The sequence below is a fragment of the Eulemur rufifrons genome, chromosome 7, assembly GCF_041146395.1.
Source record: "Eulemur rufifrons isolate Redbay chromosome 7, OSU_ERuf_1, whole genome shotgun sequence".
NCBI lineage: Eukaryota > Metazoa > Chordata > Mammalia > Primates > Lemuridae > Eulemur > Eulemur rufifrons.
In genome coordinates this window covers 158107436-158127610 of record NC_090989.1, presented here as the reverse complement: position 1 = coordinate 158127610, position 20175 = coordinate 158107436, and the positions used below count along the sequence as shown (strand labels likewise).

Below are 20175 nucleotides of genomic sequence, written 5' to 3'. Positions count from 1 at the left end.
ATCAATAACCCAAAAGGCAACCAAAACCTAAATCTCTGATGGTTTAACTTTAAAAATCTGGACCAGTATTCCATTCCAACTACCACTATAACAGTTTACATTATAGTTACCAGGATTGCTAAAAATGGATCATGAGGTTAAAAGTTTAGAAATTATAATGGGAATAGTACTTATCTTCCTGCAATGGAACCACAAGGTTGAGTCTAGATATTACTTGTTCAGTTAAAGATAGACTGTTTAAATTTAACCACACAAGCTCACTAATGAAACTGATCATGTAATTAAATTTGTGACATACTGTAGAGAGTACAAAAGAAATCCCAAACTTTTTATCCAACCAAATTCTCCCAGGAAGATTGCACTGTAAATTTTTATGAACATTATTCCATTTTGATACAGAAAATGAGTTCATGTAGTTTAAGAAAATGCCTTGCAGAGTAATACAACCATCACTGGAGGTGAAGGGATGAGGTGGCTATTGGCTCAAAAAATGCTGATTTGTGTATCATGTCCAATCTGAGGCTACATAACTTAAAAGAAACAGAAAAAAAAATTGCTGTGAAAAGCAACAATAAAGAGTATAAGGTAGAAAATGAAACAAAGAGTTAAGATTTCTAAGCCCAGATAAAATAAATACAAAGGCAATAACTGTAAGAGCAAACAAAAGGTTAATCAAGAATATAAATGCCAGCTGTTTTCCATGTTTTTTAAAGGCAGTATCGAGGACATCTTACTGTTTTGATGTAACCCAGAATTTCTTCACTAATTTGTGGTAAATACCACCCCTCTCCAAATCCCAAGCCCTCTAGCTTAAGTGGGATTGACTCTAGCTCTAGTTAGAGACGTAGCTGTCATTCAGAATGGCCCATCCCTCTGGCGAAGGGATTGGTGCAGAGATGGGAAGGTAATCCACTTAGAGACGCTCAGGGGAATTTTGCTGAGGTGTCTAGAAAAGAAAAACTGGGCAGCTTTGCAACTTTGAGAAAGCTGAGATACATTCTCCAGAAACCACGTTGAGTACCATGTTGGATCATATCCTATTTCAATACCTCTGCTTATGTGTGGTGAGGCAGCATAGCACAGGGGTTAAAAGAACAAGCTATAGAGCTGTGCTCTTGATCCTAATCTCAGCTCTGCTTCTTACCAGCCCGTAACCTTGGGCAAATCACTTGAACTCTCTATGACTCAGTTTCCTCACCTGTAACATAGGAATAATAGAACTCAATACAGTTGAGATTTAAATGAATTAATACATGAAAAGCAATCAGAACGTTGGCTGGCACAGGGTAAGTATTATATAAATGTTAGCTATTATTATTATTATTGTTGTTATGAGGATTAAATGAATAAATGGAAAGTGCTTAGAACAGTGCCTGACACATAGTAAACCCTATATACACATTATCCATTATTAAAACTATCTATTCATCCACCCATTTAACAAATATTTATTGAATGCCTTTTCTGTGCCAGGTCAATGTTTTCATTCTAGACAAGCACTGTCCAACAGAAATGTAAAGTGAACCATAAATGTGAGCCAGGTATGTAATTTTAAATTTTCTGGTGGTCACATTAAAAAGAAAAAGGTAAAATTGCTTTTAGTAAAATATTTTATTTAGTAGAATATTCAAAATATCATTTCAACATGCCATCAATATAAAAAACTTGAGATATTTTACATTCTTTTTTTCATTCTAAATCGTTGTGATCTGGTATGTATTTTGTACAGTATATCTCAGTTCAAACTAGCCATATTTGGCCAGGCACAGTGGCTCATGCCTGTAATCACTTTGGGAGGCCAAGGTGGGAGGATCACTTGAGGCAAGAGTTTGAGACCAGCTTGGGCAATAACAAGACCCCCATCTCTACAAAAATACTAAAAAAATTAGCTGGGTGTGGTAGCCCATGCCTAGTCCCAGCTACTTGAAAGGCTAAGGCAGGAGGCTCCCTTGAGCCCAGGTGTTGGAGGCTGGAGTGAGCTATGATGATGCCACTGCATTCTAGCCCTGGTAATAGAGCAAGACCCTGTCTCAAAAAAAAAAAAAAAAAATACTAGCTATATTGCCATATTTCAAGTGCTCAATAGCTATATGTGGCTAATGACTAACTCCAGACTTTAAAGAAAGTTAAGGAAAGAGGGGAAATGTTATCTTTGTCCTCTACCCCATCTTGTTACTAATTATATAATTTTTTTCAACTTACAAAGTCCTTTAGCATTTGTTATTTCATTTGATAGAAACATGCCTTGCCTTGAAGGATAGATTAGTTTCAACAGGTGGAGAAAGTTCCAGTTAAGAGGAAACACATGAGCAAAGGAAATAAGGCAGGAAAATAAGGGATTTATTAGGGAATTAGAAGTCAGAGAGCAAAATCTAAGATCAATCAGGGAACCTCTCAGTGCCAGATCAGAGACGCTGATGTTTTTTGGCAGGTGGTGGGGTGAAATCGAAGGTTTTTCCTCTTGCAGGAAAGAGGCAAGTTTGGTTTAAACTAGCATCTCAATAGAGCATGAAATAGAGTGTGGAAAAGCTAGAGGAAGCTCATAAAGAAATTACTGCATTAAATCTCAGGAAGAAATGATCTAGACAGAGCAGTGAAGAGGAAGAGATAGCCCAGTAGTGTCTGGTACTCAGGAGATCCCAATGTTAGTTTTTTCTCCTTTGGCAATCGGGGAGTAAAGTTTTGGGGACCATTTAGAAAGCTCTCTTACCTTGTCCCTCTCTAATCAACAATACCTGAGTACTTGTTACCTGCCAAGGACTATGATAGACCTTGAGAATATAAAAGGGAACAAGCAGACAGGATTCTTGACCTCTTAGGTTTTATATTTTCTGGAGGCAGAGATAAAAATCAATTATCAGATATATAATTTCACATTGTGATAAGTACTATGAAGAAAATAATCATGGGGATGAGTGGCCAGGGAAGGGCACTCGGAAATGATGACACTTAAGCAGAGAGGCAAAGGACAAAAGGAGCTGGATGTGCAAGGAATCAGGGAAGAGTGTTCCAGGCAGGGGGACAAGTATGGGTAGAGTTCTGGAGATATGAAAAACTTGGGCTGTTTACAAAAACAAAAGAATGATGTTGCTAGAGCACTACTTGGTTGGGGAGGTGTGGTAAGAGGTACAGTGAAAGGAGCAATCAAGACGACAAGTCACACTGGGCCTATAGGCCATGGCAAGGAATTGCACTTTATTTTTAAAGAGCAATAGGAAATCACTTTAGTGTCTGAAAGTTTTTAGGCAAAGGAATGAAAAACTGCACAAAGATGGTAAAGGTAGAACCTGGATTTCAGTTAGAAGGCAACTGGAGTGGAGCGGGAGAGAAATGATGGTGGCATAGTCTAGGAAAAATTAATGATTCCTCTAATATTTTTGCAGAAATGATCCTCTATGATTATGCTGCAGAAATTTCAAATGAGGTGAAGGATGTTGTCTTATCCTATTATGCACTTTCTGGGAAAAAAATGCTCCCCACAAATCAACATGAAATTAAATCTTTATCAATTCTAGATATTAGAACATAAAAACTTGACCAACATTGTTAAATATGGAATATAATTTTTTCCAAAATGTAATTTTCATTTTGGGGAAGGTAATTAGGAATCTTTCCAAGACGATGACACATGAACTGAAAAAAAAAAAAAGGAAACAGCCATTATTAAGACTCCATGCAGAAAGAACAGCTAAGCAGAAAGTCCTGGAGACAGGAATGAAATAGCCATGTTCAAGGAACAGAACGAGCCCAGTGGGCTGAAGCAGAGTAAATACCCATGGTATGTGGTCCATATTTAGTGAATGCCCCAGACTTGTCTTCTAATTCATCTGTTACCTCCACAATGTTCGGAAGCAGTAGCCATCAATAAGAAACAGAGAAAGGTCTTGACCTACAGTTAAACTTATTTGTCACAGTTGTTTCACAAGAGCTAAGAAAATCCCACTTATGGTGAACACAGAGCAGATATAACATTTTAAAAGAGAATGAGGGAAGGCCGAGGGGGGAGGACTGCTTGAAGTCAGGAGTTTCAGACCAGCTTGAGCAAGAGCGAGACCCTGTCTCTTCTAAAAATAGAAAAAATAACCGGGCGTGGTGGTGCGCACCTGTAGTCCCAGCTTCTCGGGAGGCTGAGGCAGGAGGATCGCTTGAGCCCAGGAGTTTGAGGTTGCTGTGAGCTAGGCTGATGCCACGACACTCTAGCCCGGGCAACAGAGCGAGACTGCTAAAAAAAAAAAAAAAAAAAAAGGAATGAGTACATCTAGGAGGTGCCTGACAGTATATTCCCTAAGCGTGACAGCAAAGTTCCTTAGGTATAGTCACCACTCTGGGCACTTCCCTCCTACCAAATCTCATAATCTACACAACCTCAAATATCAACACATCTGGAAAATTCTGAAGAATTTCCCCCAGTCAACAGTTCTCCAAGAAACTTGACACGTAGCATCCTTGCCTACTCGCCGTCTCACGTGGCAGTGCAAACAAGACAACCCAGGATCAAATCCGAGAGAAGACAACGTCAGGCTTACAGGACAACCCCTAAACGTCACATCCGGTGGCCTGCTCCGCAACCTCCGCCTTACCGGAAGTCGCTGGCCGGATGAAACAAAAAAATGCCCCTTGGGGGCGTGTCTCTTCCAGAAGCCAATAGACTCTCCCCGCCCCTCCATCAACGTTTTGCCTAATCTTGGCCTGTGACGTTTGAAGGGCGGGGCGCGGCGGCAGGTACGGAAGCCGACCGGGGCCAACCTCCCTAGTGGCTCGGAAGCAGGGAAAGGAGGCAAGATGGTCTACATCTCGAATGGTGAGTTGGAGGGGCTGCGGTGGCGACTGCTGACCTGGAAGCCCAACCCCGGGTTTCTTCCATTCTCGCTCGCTGGGCCCGGCGCAGCTTTCCCGGGCTTAGAGCCCCGAGGCCGGGCGGAGTCGGATACGAAGTCGTCCGGGCTTGCGGCGCGTCAGCAGATGGTCGCTGAGCCGGCGGTCGGGCGCCGAGGCCCCCTTGGGGAGGACCACCCCGGGTTCCCGCCGGCTTCGAGCTGAGCACTGGGAGCCTGGTGACCTCGCCCTCGTACTGCAAGCTTCTGACTGTGGATTTGTAAAAGTGGTCTTTCCTATCGGGCGTCGGCATCCTTAACTAATAAAGTCAACGACGTTGACACCATATGCGTAGCGCTTGTGCCTTGCGCACTGTTACAGCGTTATTTGCTTATCTCATTCAATCTTTATAACAGTCCTGTTCAGGTAATATTTTATTATCCCTCTTTTACGGATGGAGACTGTAAGGCGCAGATAGAGTAAATAGCTTGTTGAGGATCACAAAGGTAGATAGATAGGCGAAAGATAATGACTGAGTGGGGATTTGAACCCCGGGAAGGCTGGCTTCAGCGTCCTTGTTATCAACTATTCTGCCTTTCTATGACTTTTAAAAAGACTGAGCCTACTTAGAATGATAGAGGAAAGCTTTGGATAGGCTTTTTCTTCTGGAGAGGGTAACTAGTCATACATGCAACTTTGTGCCCGAATTTCAAGGGACCCGGGAGGAAGTACCATTCCTTCTAGGAACAAGTGGATCATTACCGGAATAGAGAATCTGAAAGCGACTTAATTCTGCGATTCTATAAAGAAAATGACGGGAAAGCAAAGACACAATATGATTGGGTCAGATCAATGCCAGAACTGCCTGCCCACCTGTTTGACTCAGATGAAATCCCTCGGTGCAATCTTAGCAAGTAGTCCTTGCATCACTGGAACTAGGTCTTGGTTCTATTTGAATCATCTGTTTATCTCCAGAGATGAGTAAGTTAGGGAGAAGTCTTATGGCTGAGCGCTCTTTGGATTTCTTTGCTGCTTTCAAAATCTCCCCTCCCATCTCCCACTTAAAAATCTTTGAAACAAGTAGGTTAATGGACACTAAAGAAAAACATCAGTTTCATCTTGGTTCAGGGCACTGGCAGACTTTAGCTTGTTTTATATTCTTTGTGATTAAGGCTAGAAGTTTCTATTTATGCATTGTTGAATAATTCCTTACATTTGTGGTGTATCATATTGTGTATGCATTATCTTATTTGATTTACATGAATAGCTAGTTAGGACCTTTTATGTCACTTTTATAGTTGAGAAATGTAGCTGCATTCAAGCACCTTATTTCCCTCTGGGGATATTAGGTTGAGGGGGGTCTTGCCCTCAGAAACTAGGAGGGAAAGTGCAAAAAGCAAGATAGAATGATAGAATCACAAAAGAAGAATTGGTGGGTTCCAATTAGATCCGCCTTCTTGGAAGGACTGTATTTATCAGCACTTCGTAGTTGACAAAATATTTCTTTGTCAGATGACTTTCCCCCCCCAACAATCCTATATGATGGCCAATCCTGGAATACTTTTTCTCAGAGAAGGAACACATCACATCAGCCAATGAAGCAGAGCTAGTGAGAGGCAGCATCAAGCCTATCGCATACTCTTTGACTTTGTGTAGCCATTTATCTCAGTAGCTCAGTGACAGCATAGGTAAAGTGGATACCTGAAAGTAAGGTGGTCAAGGAAAGAGGAAAAGTAAAACCTAGTGGAGGGGATGGAGGTGAGTGGGGTGAAGCCCTTGGGATAATGGAGAGGAGAGGTGGTTGACAGCTGTTCTTTCCCAAAAATATCCTGACCTCTTGATTTGCAAGGGTGAAACTCTAGTGTACTAATTTCTCATTTTGTAGCTTCTATTAAAGTGTTTTGAAAATAGATACAGTTTTGCTTAAGATAAAGCTAGGATCCATTATTAAAATCAAGAACATCCTGTTATAGAAAATAGTGGTCATTTTGATGAAGAACAAGCCAAATTCTCTTCACTACTTAGAGTATACACTCTTTGATTTGTAAGAATTTTTTCAAAATAACTGATTCTAAAGGCTTGTAAGAGTATGTATAAACAAGCTTTTTATACAGGCAAGAGACTTTGCAAGTGAAAAGAAATGCTCTGAATGCTTTTAGGAAAATGGAAGTGGTGTGAGCATTCCTTTATAATCACTCATCTTATATGTTTCTCCAAAATACTTGAATAAAGAGGTATTTGTACACCCATGTTCATAGCAATATTATTCACAATAGCCAAAAAGTGTAAGCAACCCAAAGGTTCATTGATAGATATGAGTGGATAAATAAAATATGTATATTACAAAGGAATATTAATTATTCAGCCTTAAAAAGAGGAAGGAAAATTTGACACATACTATAACATGGAAGAACTTTGAACACATGCCAAATGAAATAGGCTGGTTGCAAAAGAACAAAAATTGCATGATTCCTCTCTTATGAGTTTCCTAAAGTAGTCAAATTCTTTGAGACAGAAAGAAGAATTGTTGTTGCCAGCGGCTGGGCAGAGGAGGTAATGAGGAGTCAAGAGTTTAATGAGTACAGAGTTTCAGCCAGGGAAGATGAATAAATTCTAGAGGAGGATGGTGGTGAGGTTTGTACAGTGTGAATATACTTAATGCTACAGAACTGTATACTTAATGGATAAAGCGGTAAATTTCTATGTATATATTACCAATAAAAAAGAGAAAATACTTGAATAGAATGAAGTTACCCACTAAAATTACAAACTGTAGGCAGGTATTTGACATGTTAAAGACATGCCCTTAGATCATGGAGCTTTACTTCTCTGAACCTTCCTTAGAATGATGATCACATAGTAGATTTCTCCTGGTGTTGACCATTTGGAACACTGGACAAGTTGAAACCTGAGTATCATTGTTACCTAACTCATTAAATGTAATGCCTCTTGGGTCAGGGATTTGTAGCACTCACTAAAGTTTTTTATTCTTATCTGTAGGACAAGTGTTGGACAGCAGGAGTCAGTCTCCATGGAGATTATCTTTGATAACAGATTTCTTCTGGGGAATAGCTGAGTTTGTGGTTTTGTTGTAAGTATGGCAGTGCTCTTAATTGCCTTGATATTTAAGTTGATGGAAGTACATTGGGTACATTATGTTGAGTATCTTAAGCTCACCTTTTCCTGAAGCAGTTTTTAATTGTAATTTTTAAAATAGCTTTACAAGGGGAAAAATTAAGACTTGTTTAGTGGTAAAGCTGCTGCTACCAAACATCTTATTATGAATATGTCTGTTGGGTAGGTAAGCTTTAGCATGTCTTCACAGTGGTGGTAACCATTTCAACCTGTGGCCAGGCCTGTCCATTCAAATGCCAAATGACTGTGTATCACTTTCTATTCCTGGTTTATGTGTGTTTGTCTGTACAACTTTTTTTCCATATTATACAACAGCTAAATAAAGATAATTATATCTTGATTTAAAACATCTCCTAAGTAGTAAACTTTTTTTAAATGAAGGGTTGGAGTTAATACAGAGGAGACCAAAATGTAAATGTCCCCATAATTTTGAGCAGTTCTTAACTAAGTGCATTTTTGGTCCTTCACATGTTTGTTTTAGGAAAATTGTTCATCAACAACTAACAAGTCTTTCTCATGCCAAGTTTGAATTTATATTTGAATGTCTCATGTCAGAGAACTTCAGGGATGTAAAGATGTGGGAGACAGTCCCTTTCTTCACTGACATTACTCTCCATAAATATCTTCATATTGCAAGGAGTACAGAGTGGGCATGATTATGGGAGGTAGACATCAGGGAAAGTTTTTCCAGGTGGAAGAAACTGTATGAAGGATGGCACAGAAGTTTGAATATGAGGCTATGGTCTTTATGCTTAATTTGGTTGTAGCTGTGGTTTAGAAAGTTTAATTTTATGGCTACAGGTAGCATAAATTGGATGAGTAGAATGTAAAATACAAGAGATGCTTCCATAGAAAAATATAACAGGAGACAAGAGAGGTCCTAAGTTAAGTTACCCAATACAAAACTTATTTAAAGTCTTATAAATTTCACTACTTCATATTGTTTATAGAAATACTGTTTAAACCTAGTTAAATCCTTCCCCATCCACAAATAAATTCCATTTAAATAGATTCCCAGAAGCCCTGTGCCTCTGCCACATCCCCCTTAGCCCCTCCCTCCCCAAGATAATGTCAGATAGGCTGTTGGCAGGGGAAATGCAGGGGCAGTGAATGTGAGATACTGTAAAAACAGATTCTGGAACCACACGACTGATTTAGAATGGAGGAAGATCAAGGATGACTCAGGCTTCATGTGTGTCTAGAGGAGTTGTTAGCAAATAAGAAATACAAGGAAGGGTTGATTTGACACACAGCATAGCACACTGATTAGGCACATGCTTAAGCTAGATAGTATTGTCCAGTTGGCTGTAAGAAATGTGGGTTTGGAGCTAAGTAGGTTTAGTCATCTTCCCACAGAGATGATAGTTAAAACTATAGAAATGTATTTTATGTTGTTGAAAGTTGTACCTCTGTTTTTTGCCCCTTGTTTCAGTTTCAAAACTCTGCTTCAGCAAGATGTGAAAAAAAGAAGAGGCTATGGAAACTCCTCTGATTCCAGATATGATGATGGAAGAGGGTACAGCTTTTTTATTGATAATAGTTATTTTTATCCCCTTGCATATTTTAATTAAATTAGGTATTTTAGGTAGATCAATAGAATTGATGGAAATTAACAGATTAAATCCCATTTCACAAAATTAAAACTCAAGTTGCCTCTGATTTGGTAATCAGAGTTAATCTGGCAAAGCTAAAGTATACATTAGCTATTGTATAGTAAAAGTCTAAGAGGATGAAAACTGATAGTCAACATTAAAATCTAGAGGTTTCACTTTAGAATCTGGATTTCCAGCTGCTAATGAAAAACCTCAGAAGGTAAAGCAGCACTGGGCTGGGCTTTCCTCATGGCAAAAATCAGCTGCAGTTGGGTTTCAGCTGGGCATTTACAGGCGGTGCCATTCAGCTCCTCACAATCCTTTCTTGACTAGGTTTCCTCATATGTGTTGGGTGTCTGGTTCCTATAAATCTTTGAATTTTTTGACTCCTCTCCTAAATGGTAGTTCCTATTTTGAGTAATGTTGTAGGGTCATACACATGTTGAAAAAGAAAAGGGTCCAGGTGAGTGTTTAAAAGGAAGCAACTGAAGTTGTGTTTACTAAACAGTAGATATTAACTTTTTCTTTTATTAGGCCACCAGGAAACCCTCCCCGAAGAATGGGTCGAATCAATCATCTGCGTGGCCCCAGTCCTCCTCCAATGGCTGGTGGATGAGGAAGGTAACTTCAAATCTGAAATTATTTTGTAGGATTTTATTTATTTTTTAATTTAAATTTTTTTGCCCACACAGAACTAGGAGGGTCTTGTTTTGATAATAATTCTTTAGGAAAACAGAAGTTGCCAAACATTTATAATTATTCAGGTATTATAATTTGGAAAAATATTTACTTCACCCTTGAAAAAGTCATTGGCTTTCTTATCAAAATGTCTTTTGAAAGGGGTTTTATAACATGTAATGTGTTGGGCTTTTCACAGAGATCCAAATTAATAACTAGTAACTATTACAATGTTTTCTTTTAGGTAAATGTCTGCTCTAAGAAGCAGACAACAGGACATGCACATTCATAGCAGAAGGAGACCATCAGGAAGTGGAGGGCTCACCATGCTGGACGAGTAGATGAATGTGTACGTCTAAACAAGGATTGCTCTGTGTCTTCACAGATGAATGAGGTCATGCTGGGAATTCCCTCTGCAGGGAACTGGCCTGACTGACATGCGGTTCTATAAATGCATATGTTTGTCTCATTATCTTTTTTGTATAGTTTATTAAAGTATTGATAGTTTTAATAAGTAAATATTTTTAGGTTGCAAACTGACTCCTCATCTATGTTTTTTCTCTTGCCACTGAGGGCTCTGTTGAGGAATTGCCCAGAGCATGTGCAGCCCTCGCTGGGACTCGGAGCCAAGGCCAGGTGGACATGGGGAGGGGCGACCATGAGGGGCCCAGGAAAGGAGGGGTGTCTGCCTGAGTTTTCCCTGTTGACATTTAATTTGAGAATGAGATGCCAAGGGATGTGACTGCTGTGCTCGATGGCGGTGGCCAGAGTTCTCTATGCAGAGGACAGACAAAAGCCCGGGGGATCATTGCCTCTACTGCCCTCCCCAGGCTCCTGCCCTCTCTGGCTAGGACACTCGGTTTCCCTCTGGGTGCGACCAAGGAGATGGGAAGGAGAGCCACTCCTCATCTTTATATAATTAAATTACAAACTCTGAAGAAAAGACTGTGCATTCAGTACTATTTAATTTCTGAAATACTGTTCATTGTTACTTTGTTCTCATTTATAAATAAATCACATTGTATTTATTTCAGTAGTATGCATACAATATCTGTGCTCTTGAATTAATTTTTATCTTTAATATATTTATCTCATGAATCTTTAATACATCATATATGATCTACCAAATATAATTATCAGGGTATTTATAAAGCCATCACCAACAAAACTGAACTACAAAATGAAGATTTGCTCACGTAATCTTTAAAATTGTGGACTTCAATGCTATCTTGACAAATTTGAATTCTATGCCATTGTTTAAGATCCTGGGTATTGGCTTTAACCCTCATGTGAATACTGCTAATGTTCACATTTTGTCACCAGAGTAGAAGTTCTATGAGATTAGGGATTTTGTCTTCTTTACCCCGATCCTTTGAATGATGACTTCATGTAATAGGCACTGAAATATTTATTGGAAAAATGAATCATACAGATAATTCTACTTCTGTGTTTAGCAGACTTTGAAAACAAAGTATTTAGGTGAAAGCTTTTTTACATCCATTTATCAGTATTTATTCAATTCTGCTTGTCAGGAAGTGGGGATGTAGTGCCATAAGACACTCGTGTCCAAAGATAAGGAAACAAGCAATTTTAACACAAGTTTTAGGATAAGGATAACATTTTCTTGGCCACTCAATTCTGTCAGACATTTTACACATTTTAAATTCTGACAAAGGAAGGTAGATAGATGATATTTGCATTATACAGATACCAGGGATCAGTGAAGTTGAACAGTTTCCCTGATTATATGGACAGTGAATGGCACAGTCATTCTGTTAAACCTCCACCTAACTAGCTGGGGTGACCATAGCAGATTCTCAGTAGGTGGTGGCTTGGTGTTATTGATGGCTTCTCTGAGCATGTGACCCATGATCCTCTTCTGTCTCCCAGGATTGCTGCTACAGGACTCATTCCTTAAGGCTTATCCTGGAGTCCTGGCTACATTTAACAGTTAGCTGTCTCACTCTACACTTCAAGTAGACTACTGTAGTGCAGAACATAGCCTCTTGAGTAGCTTGTGTTCAGATCTTGTCTTTGCTACTCAATAGCTTATGATCTTGAATGAGTTATGTCATTTTATTCCAGTTTACTCACTTGTAAAATGGGAATTAAATTCCTACCTCAAAGGATTCTTTACTCAGCAGTACTTAATCAACAAAAATGTGATTATCAGGCACCTACTATGTGCTAAAGACCACAGTTGCAAGACAAAATCTCCCTTCCCATGAAGCTTACATTCCAGAGTGGAAGACAGTAAGTGAGCAAGCAAAATAATTAAAGACTAATGCTTTGTTCGTGCTTTAAAGGAAATAGAGTGATGAGAGGATAACTGGGGGAGGCCTGAGGTAACATGTGAGTTGAAATATACAGGATGAGAATGAGTCAGCTGAGGGAAGGCAGAAGGCACAGCGAGTACACCAGCCAGATGATGGGAAGGGCTTGGCATGTCTGAGATAAAGCAAGTGTAGCTGGAAATGCCAAGGATGGGGGAGAGTGGTGTGAGGTGAAATTAGAAATGTAGCAGGAACTAGAGTAAATACAGCCTTATAGACAGTGATTAGATTCTGTTCCTTGAGCTTAAAGGGAAATCATAAGAGTTTAGAACATGGGTGTGACATATAATTTTTTTAAATAACTCATTGGCAATATTTTACTAAGCAGAGTGTTGAGTACATAGTATTGATTGTCTTAACTACTTCATAATATTTTAAAACAAAACTTGGGCGACTGTATGAAGACCAGATCGTAGGAGGACAAGATAAGGAAATCGAGTTATGAGGCTCCAGGTGAGTTGAAAATGGCTTGGACTAGATAGTGGCAGTAGGAATGGAGAAGTGGATGGATTTATGATAGATTTTTTTGAAGACTGCAGGATTTGCTGATGGGTTGGATGTAGAAGCTATGGATGACTGAAGAATCAAAATGACATTTACTGAGATAGTAAATTGTGTGTGTGTGCGCGCGTGTGTGTGTTGGGGGGGGGGGATCAAGAGTTCCATTTTAGACATACATAAGTTTGCAATTCCTTGACATCCAGATGGAGATACCAAGCAGACAGTTGGTTATTAGTCTGGATCTCAGGGAGAGGTACAAACTGGAAATACATATTTGGGAGTCGCTTCACAGTTAAAGCCAGGAAATGGATAAAGCCTTCCAAGGAATGCATGGGGAGACCTAGCCCTAGAGAACTCAACATCAGAGGCTGGACTGAGCATGAAGAAATATGAGAAGAACTAAGAGTATGTATGGTGTCTGGGAACTCGGGAAAACAGACACCTGTGAGAACGAAATGAGACGTTGGTTTTCGGCCGGCCCACCGCTCTGTGTATTAGTTGCTATCCGGGACTAACCTCAGCAACCACTAACCAATCCACAATCCACACGCTCCCGCGCTCGGACAGCTCCGCCCTTCCGCTTTCCCGGAATCCTTGGGGGCGACTCTGCGGTGGCCATCTTGACTGTGGGCAGCCGGCCGCGCGCCTGCGCGGTGGCTCCACCTGGCCGTCGCTGCTGAGGTACTGAGGTGAGAGGCTGGTGGCAGTCGGCGCCAAGATGACCCAGGCTGAGAAGGGGGACGCGGAGAATGGGAAAGAGAAGGGCGGGGAGAAGGAGAAGGAGCAGCGCGGCGTGAAGCGGCCCATCGTGCCCGCGCTGGTGCCGGAGTCGCTGCAGGAGGTGGGGCGCCGGACGCGGGTCTGGGTTGGGACCCCCGCACCTCAGCCTCGGTTCTCGCTTCCGGGCCTAGGCCGGGGCCGAGCGGGAACCGAGGCCTGGCGGCCGTTGGGCTGGGTCGGGCCTCTACCTTGCAGGACCCACCTCCTGGTGGGTGGTGCATACGGGTGGTCTTTCCGCCCCGGGCCGTTGTGCGCCCGAATGTCGGGGGCGAGGGAGCGCGGTAGGGCCCGGCGGGGTGTCTGCAGGGCCCCTGCGTTCCGCCCGCACGGAGGCTGGCTGTGTGTGCTCGGCCGGGCTCGGAGCCCCAGCTTCCCCAGCCATAAAGCGACGACAGTGATACCACCTACCTCCCAAGTGCTCTGAGGTTTAAATGGTGGCAGATAGAGTTAGCACCAGGCTGGCTCAAGGGGAGCGTCAGCCTGTATTTGTTAAGGGGTAGAGTTCGAAGTTCAGGCTTTTCCCATTGTTAAGGAAATACCAGGTAATGGAAGTCATTTCAAGCTTAAAAGCAAGGAAAAGGTAGACATTTGTCTAAATAGACTTTAAGAGCGTGTGTGTCAAAAACAAGAACAAGATTAAGTGAAACTAGAAAAAATAATTTGCTGTAGGATGGCAGGTAAAAGGCCTTTATTTTTACGCATGGCCCACCCCCACCACGACTTACTGATCAGTAAATCAGACATGAACATTCCCATAGGAAAACGGGCAGAAGCAATGTACAATTCGCAGAAGAAGTAAGGAGGCGTTGAATACTCAGAATTTCACGTGGGCCGTCTCTGAGCCAGCTTCCTCACCCACGGATGGGTTAGGGATAAAAACTCACTGGTAGGCCAGCTGTGAAGGACATAGCACAGTGCCTGGCAGGTGGTGAGCTCTCAGCATGGTTACTACTGTCGCACAGACCTGGTTTCTCCACCCGTCTCATCAAGGGGGCAGGCAGACTGGATGGTCTGTGAAAGTCTTGCTGGTTCTACCTTCTAGGGTTCTTCCAGGGTTGGGCATTGGAAGGGAGAGCTCACAGTTGGGGTTGGGGCAACAGAGCTCAGCATGGTGTGGAATGGGCTAGTGCAGAATATTGGGCACACACGGCGGGTACCTTCTCCAGCACTGACAGGGACAGTTTCTTCAAAGGAAATGGCATCTGTACCAAGATCTGAAGATTAGGAGCTAGCTAGGGAGGGGGAAATCTCATGGAGGGAGAACAAGTGTGGAAGAGACTTGGGCCAAGAGGATGTGGTGTTGGAGGCACAGCTGGTAGATCAGGATGTCTGGAGTCGAGGGGTAGGACTGGAGATCTTAGCAGGAACTGTATCACGAGGGTCTTGCAAGCTGAAGAGTCTGGCTGCTTCTGAAGGCACTGGAGAACTTTGGAAGGCTTTACTGCATTAGGAGCTAGTGTGCCTTCAGTCCTTCTGGTGGCAGGCTCTGAGCTACATGATTAGCTCCTTCAGTCCTCACAATAACCATGAGGTAGGAAATTCATCCAGACCAAGGAAGTGGCAGTCTGAATTTGCAGCCAGATCTGTGAATCCAGAGCCCGGACCTTTAACCACTATAACAACATTTCCTTCAGTCAAATTTCAGTCAGTTGTACAACACCCTTTGGTTTTTCCAGATCCTATGTGGCAGCTGTACTGTTTGCTTAATAACTAGTTTACTCAGTCTTACCTTAAGCAGTAATATCCAGAAAATGATGTATGGGATATACTGGCTAGGTTTTCTTTATTCCTAATACATAAAATAAATAACATAATTATTAAAAAATATTTGTCCATACTTTGGGAAACCCCATTTACTATCCTGGAGTTGCCTAATCAGTGTGCCATAGCCTGTGTGCCATTAGTGAGGTACAGGGATCCCTGATGGCAAGTAGCCTCATCTGTTTACCGCAGTGTGTTGGACAGATCTCCGCCACAGCACACAAAAGCTTGGGAAGTACTGCTCAACACCTTGCCACGTTAGAGTGATGCCATCATCATTTGACGAATACCTCCCAAGCTCCTGTGTGCCATGTGTGGGCATAGAGTAGTGAACAAGACAGAAGTGGTTCTTTCTCACTGGAAGTTTATTATCTGTTGGGAGGGCAGACAAATAATTATAAGAGTGACAAGAGTTATGAAAAGAAGCAATGCTGTACGATTGTATTGCAGGGGGACCAGCAAACCTAGTCTGATGACACTTAACTTCAGACCTGAAAGGAGTAGTAAGATTTAGCAGGGAGAAGGAACACTGCAGGGAAAGGGAAGTGTGTCTGGGAAGGCTCTGAAATCAGCGAGTTAGAAATCAAGAGAAATCTGGATTGAGAGAATTAAAGAGACTGAAAAGGAGGTGGTTCTAGAGTGAGGCTAGAGAAGTAGGCAGGGTCTTGATCTTGGAGTTTCTAGGCTTCATCTTATTTGCAAGCACGAAAATGTTTCAAATGGTGACATGCTTAGAAGACACAAATGTAGTTCGAGGGCAGGTAGAGTAGGTGCTAAGGAGTCAGGCTGGAGTTGTGGTTCTCAACAGAGGGATCCCTGTTGTCAGAGGCATTGTCAGAGTCCCTTCTCCCTACCGAAACTCTGGGCCCCTCAGTAAGTTTACGTGGTAAAGATTCTCCGAAGTAATTGAGATTCTGCCCCCTTGAAAATTACGGAGCTAAACCAATTATCGTGTAAAAGTAAAGCCCACAGTCATCACTCCACTGTTCTGGATTTGTACTGCTCTGTCAGTTCTTGTTCACCATCTCCCAAAAGTGGATTGTGAAATGTCACAAAGTTTTCTGACTTACAAGGATAGAATTGTGAACTCTAGCTTTTTAACCCCAAGCTTTTGCAAGATCAAGTAAGTAGCCCAAAACCAACAAGAGTAAAGTGTTTTCAATGACCAAAATACAGCTTATAAACATATTCTGAAGTGGTTAATGTGTAAAGCCTTAGTTTCCAACATTACAAAGTAATAATTCTATCCTTCCATGAGTTTCTTCCTCGCCCTTTTGAGCAATGGTCATCAAATCCAAATGATCATATTCGTCACCTCAAGAGCTTTTTTTTTTTTTTCTTATTTCAGAATATTACAGGGGCACAAACGCTTTGGTCACATAAATTGCCTTTGCACTGCCAAAGTCAAAGCTACAAGCACACACTGCACCCGTTAGGTGTAATTAAATTGCTAATTCCTAGGCTCTCCCTGGAGATTCTGTATTGGAAATTTTTTGTTTGTTTGTTTCCACAAATGGCTTTAGGTGACTCATATTTATGGAACCCAGGATATAGTATTCTTCACATTCTTTTAGTCCATGTTTAACTGTTTTCCTTAGTAAATGGAAAGTTCTCTAACAGTAGGGACTTTGTCCTGGTCTCCATTGTACTCACAGTGCCCTGGCACATAAATGCTCAGTACTTATATATGTTAATTGGCATTGGATAAGTTTGGTTTTATTCATTTAAACAAATATTTGTTTTGGTTTGTTTTTGAGACAGAGTCTCACTCTGTTGCCCTGAGTAGAGTGCCGTGATGTCAGCCTAGCTCACAGCAACCTTAAACTCCTGGGCTCAAGTGATCAATCCTCCTGCCTCAGCCTCCCAAGTAGCTGGGACTATAGGCATGCGCCACGACGCTCAGCTGATTTTTCTATTTTTAGTAGAGACAGGGTCTCACTTTTGCTCAGGCTGGTCTCGAACTCCTGAGCTCAAGCGATCCTCCCATCCCGGTCTCCCAGAGTGCTAGGATTACAGGCATGAGCCACCGTGCCTGGCCAAAACAAATATTTGTTGAGCTATGTACCATGAGTCAGACTGAGGGAACACAGAGATACAAAATGAGTTGGTGTTCAAGTAAAGAGCAGTAATTGGTGATACCTCTCAAAAACCTCCCTTACTGAATACCTTTGAATCTAATAGTTATTATGGGAAACTAACTTCTTAGTTTAACTTGTTACCTATATGTTATTTAATTTGTTATTTGCGTATTTTTTACTAAGGTCACATGCCTATGTTTTATATTTACAGCAAATCCAGAGCAACTTCATCGTTGTCATACATCCAGGTTCAACAACTTTAAGGATTGGTCGAGCCACCGACACACTTCCTGCCAGCATTCCTCATGTCATTGCACGAAGACACAAACAACAAGGGCAGCCCCTATACAAGGACAATTGGCTCCTAAGGGAGGGACTAAATGTAAGTTAGAAATGGAGGAGCTAGAGAGAAAGCCCAAGGTTGTTTCCCCCATGGGCTTTGACACTCAAGTGTACATGGGAGTCTTGAATAAATATCTTCCTAACTTTATGGTGTTGTAAAATAATATCATTCAGGGTTACAAATAGCATCTTTCATCAGAGCTAGTGATCTTAGATTGTAAAGAATTATTTGTAACAAGAGTAAATCCATCAGGGTGAATTGGGTATTGATGAAGGTGAACTTTAATGGAAGACACAGAATTGTCACTCACTTAACAACAAAATGATATGTTCAGGTCTTTGTTAACTAGCAGCCATATCTTCTCTTCCAGATACTTATAGTTTCAATCAAACTCATGTTTTAAATCTATTAGTAAATGGAATTGCTATAATAAGCACTTACTACAATCTTAGATCAAACCATAATTTTAAGGCAAAAAAAATATATTTCCTTATAGTAAACATTTACTTTATCCTATTTTGCAGATGATAATTATCAGGAAAATTTTTAGTGATAGGTGTTAAATTTGTATATTGCACCATAATCCACTTTTAACTTTCAACTTTTAACTCAAGGATAGTTTTAGGAACTTACAGCTTCTGTCATTCTGATAGTAAACCTTAAGTTTCCATTTTTTAGCACAACTAGCAGACTGTACTTAAGTCCAGTTGTAAGCTTAAATATAACTTGCCAATATAAGAATCTATAATTCATTGTATGTCTTTGGATCATATCATTCTACTTTAGAGAATAAATTTAAGGAATATAAATCAAAAGAAGACAAAGTAAGACTTCTACAAAGATACTTATGAATGTTTTCTTTATAATATCACAATAACTCAAATACTAATCAAAATATATTGAATGTGACATTGTTACAAAATTGTAAATCTGAGAATTATATATATATGGAAGAGTTTCTGAAATATTTTATAAAGTATTTTATATACTTTATAAATATAAAGTATGCTTTGATTAGTGTTGTGAAAATTTTTATCAAATTTTTCAATCACTTGAGGTTATAGATTTTTGTAAATGGTTTATGGTGAGGATTCCTTTTTGACTTTTTTATTTATAATAAAAGATTACTTGGACTTCTTAAGATTAATAAATATAACAAATATTAAGAAAATGCTACTTGTTGATGAGGGAGCATTTCCTAATGATGGGTTAAATAAGTATTAATAGTTTGTCAGGTTGCTTTCTCTTTTCACTCAATCCTTTATACTGCTCATCTTTTTCCCTCCAGAAACCTGAAAGTAATGAACAAAGACAAAATGGCCTTAAAATGGTGGATCAAGCAATATGGTCTAAAAAGATGTCAAATGGTACAAGACGGATTCCTGTGTCCCCTGAACAGGTTCAGTCAACTCTTCAGATTTATTCTTTTACTACCGCTATTGTAATGCCATTCACGTGTTCTTCTTATATCAAATATGCAAATAATAAGATGAGATTTCCTTAAAAAGGAAGACAAACCTTTCCTAACTATTTACAGAATACCTGAATCAGTGTCACAAATGCTTAAGCAGGCCAAATAATTTATAAGGTGGTATTTCTTAAGGCAAATTGATGAAAATGTACACTCTACCTGAAAGTATATAATTCGAGGATCTTGGTGGGAAGCTATATTCTTACTGCATTCTTCAATTTAATGTGGTTAACCACTACTATTAGGAATGGACATGAGTCTGGATTGTATATAAATTTGTGTTCAATTTCAGACAGAATATAGTGTTAATTTTGAACTGGCTGTGAATCACAGCCTAGGTGTTAAAATTATGGGAAAAATCAAGATTGTGGAAGAGGACAAGAGAACACTTTTTCGACCAGTCAATATTTTGCCAAATATCTTGGATTTGTAATAAAATTTGCCATTGTATCTGGTCTGGGAGAGAGAGGAGAAAAGGAGACTCTTGTACTGCCCACCCTCCTTTCCTTGTATAAATTCAGATAATTTTCTGTTGATCTTTCTTTTCAGGCACGCTCCTACAATAAGCAGATGCGACCTGCAATTTTAGATCACTGTTCTGGAAATAAGTGGACAAACACATCTCATCACCCTGAGTATTTGGTAGGAGAAGAGGTAGGAAACTTCTTTACAATGAAATGGAAGAAGA

General features: G+C 40.5%; 2 protein-coding genes across 3 annotated transcripts in view; both read left to right on the top strand.

Moving 5' to 3' along the window:
• Positions 1–4741: 4741 nt before the first annotated feature.
• On the top strand, positions 4742–10167 carry SELENOK (selenoprotein K). The gene is made up of 4 exons (XM_069473709.1): positions 4742–4801; positions 7816–7906; positions 9383–9466; positions 10077–10167. Exons 1-4 carry the CDS (start codon positions 4783–4785, stop codon positions 10165–10167), a joined length of 285 nt encoding a protein of 94 aa, XP_069329810.1. The 5' UTR covers positions 4742–4782.
• Positions 10168–13693: 3526 nt separating this feature from the next.
• ACTR8 (actin related protein 8) overlaps positions 13694–20175 on the top strand; it is a 16425-nt gene continuing 9943 nt past the window's right edge. Inside the window, exons 1-4 of one of the 2 annotated variants that reach the window (XM_069475895.1) lie at positions 13694–13743; positions 17885–18055; positions 19305–19415; positions 20037–20141. In XM_069475895.1, coding sequence (XP_069331996.1) covers positions 19344–19415; positions 20037–20141 — 177 coding nt within the window. In that variant the 5' untranslated portion in view covers positions 13694–13743; positions 17885–18055; positions 19305–19343. Of the gene's footprint in view, positions 13896–17884; positions 18056–19304; positions 19416–20036; positions 20142–20175 lie in introns of both variants that reach the window. The other variant, XM_069475894.1, reaches the window with a different exon arrangement.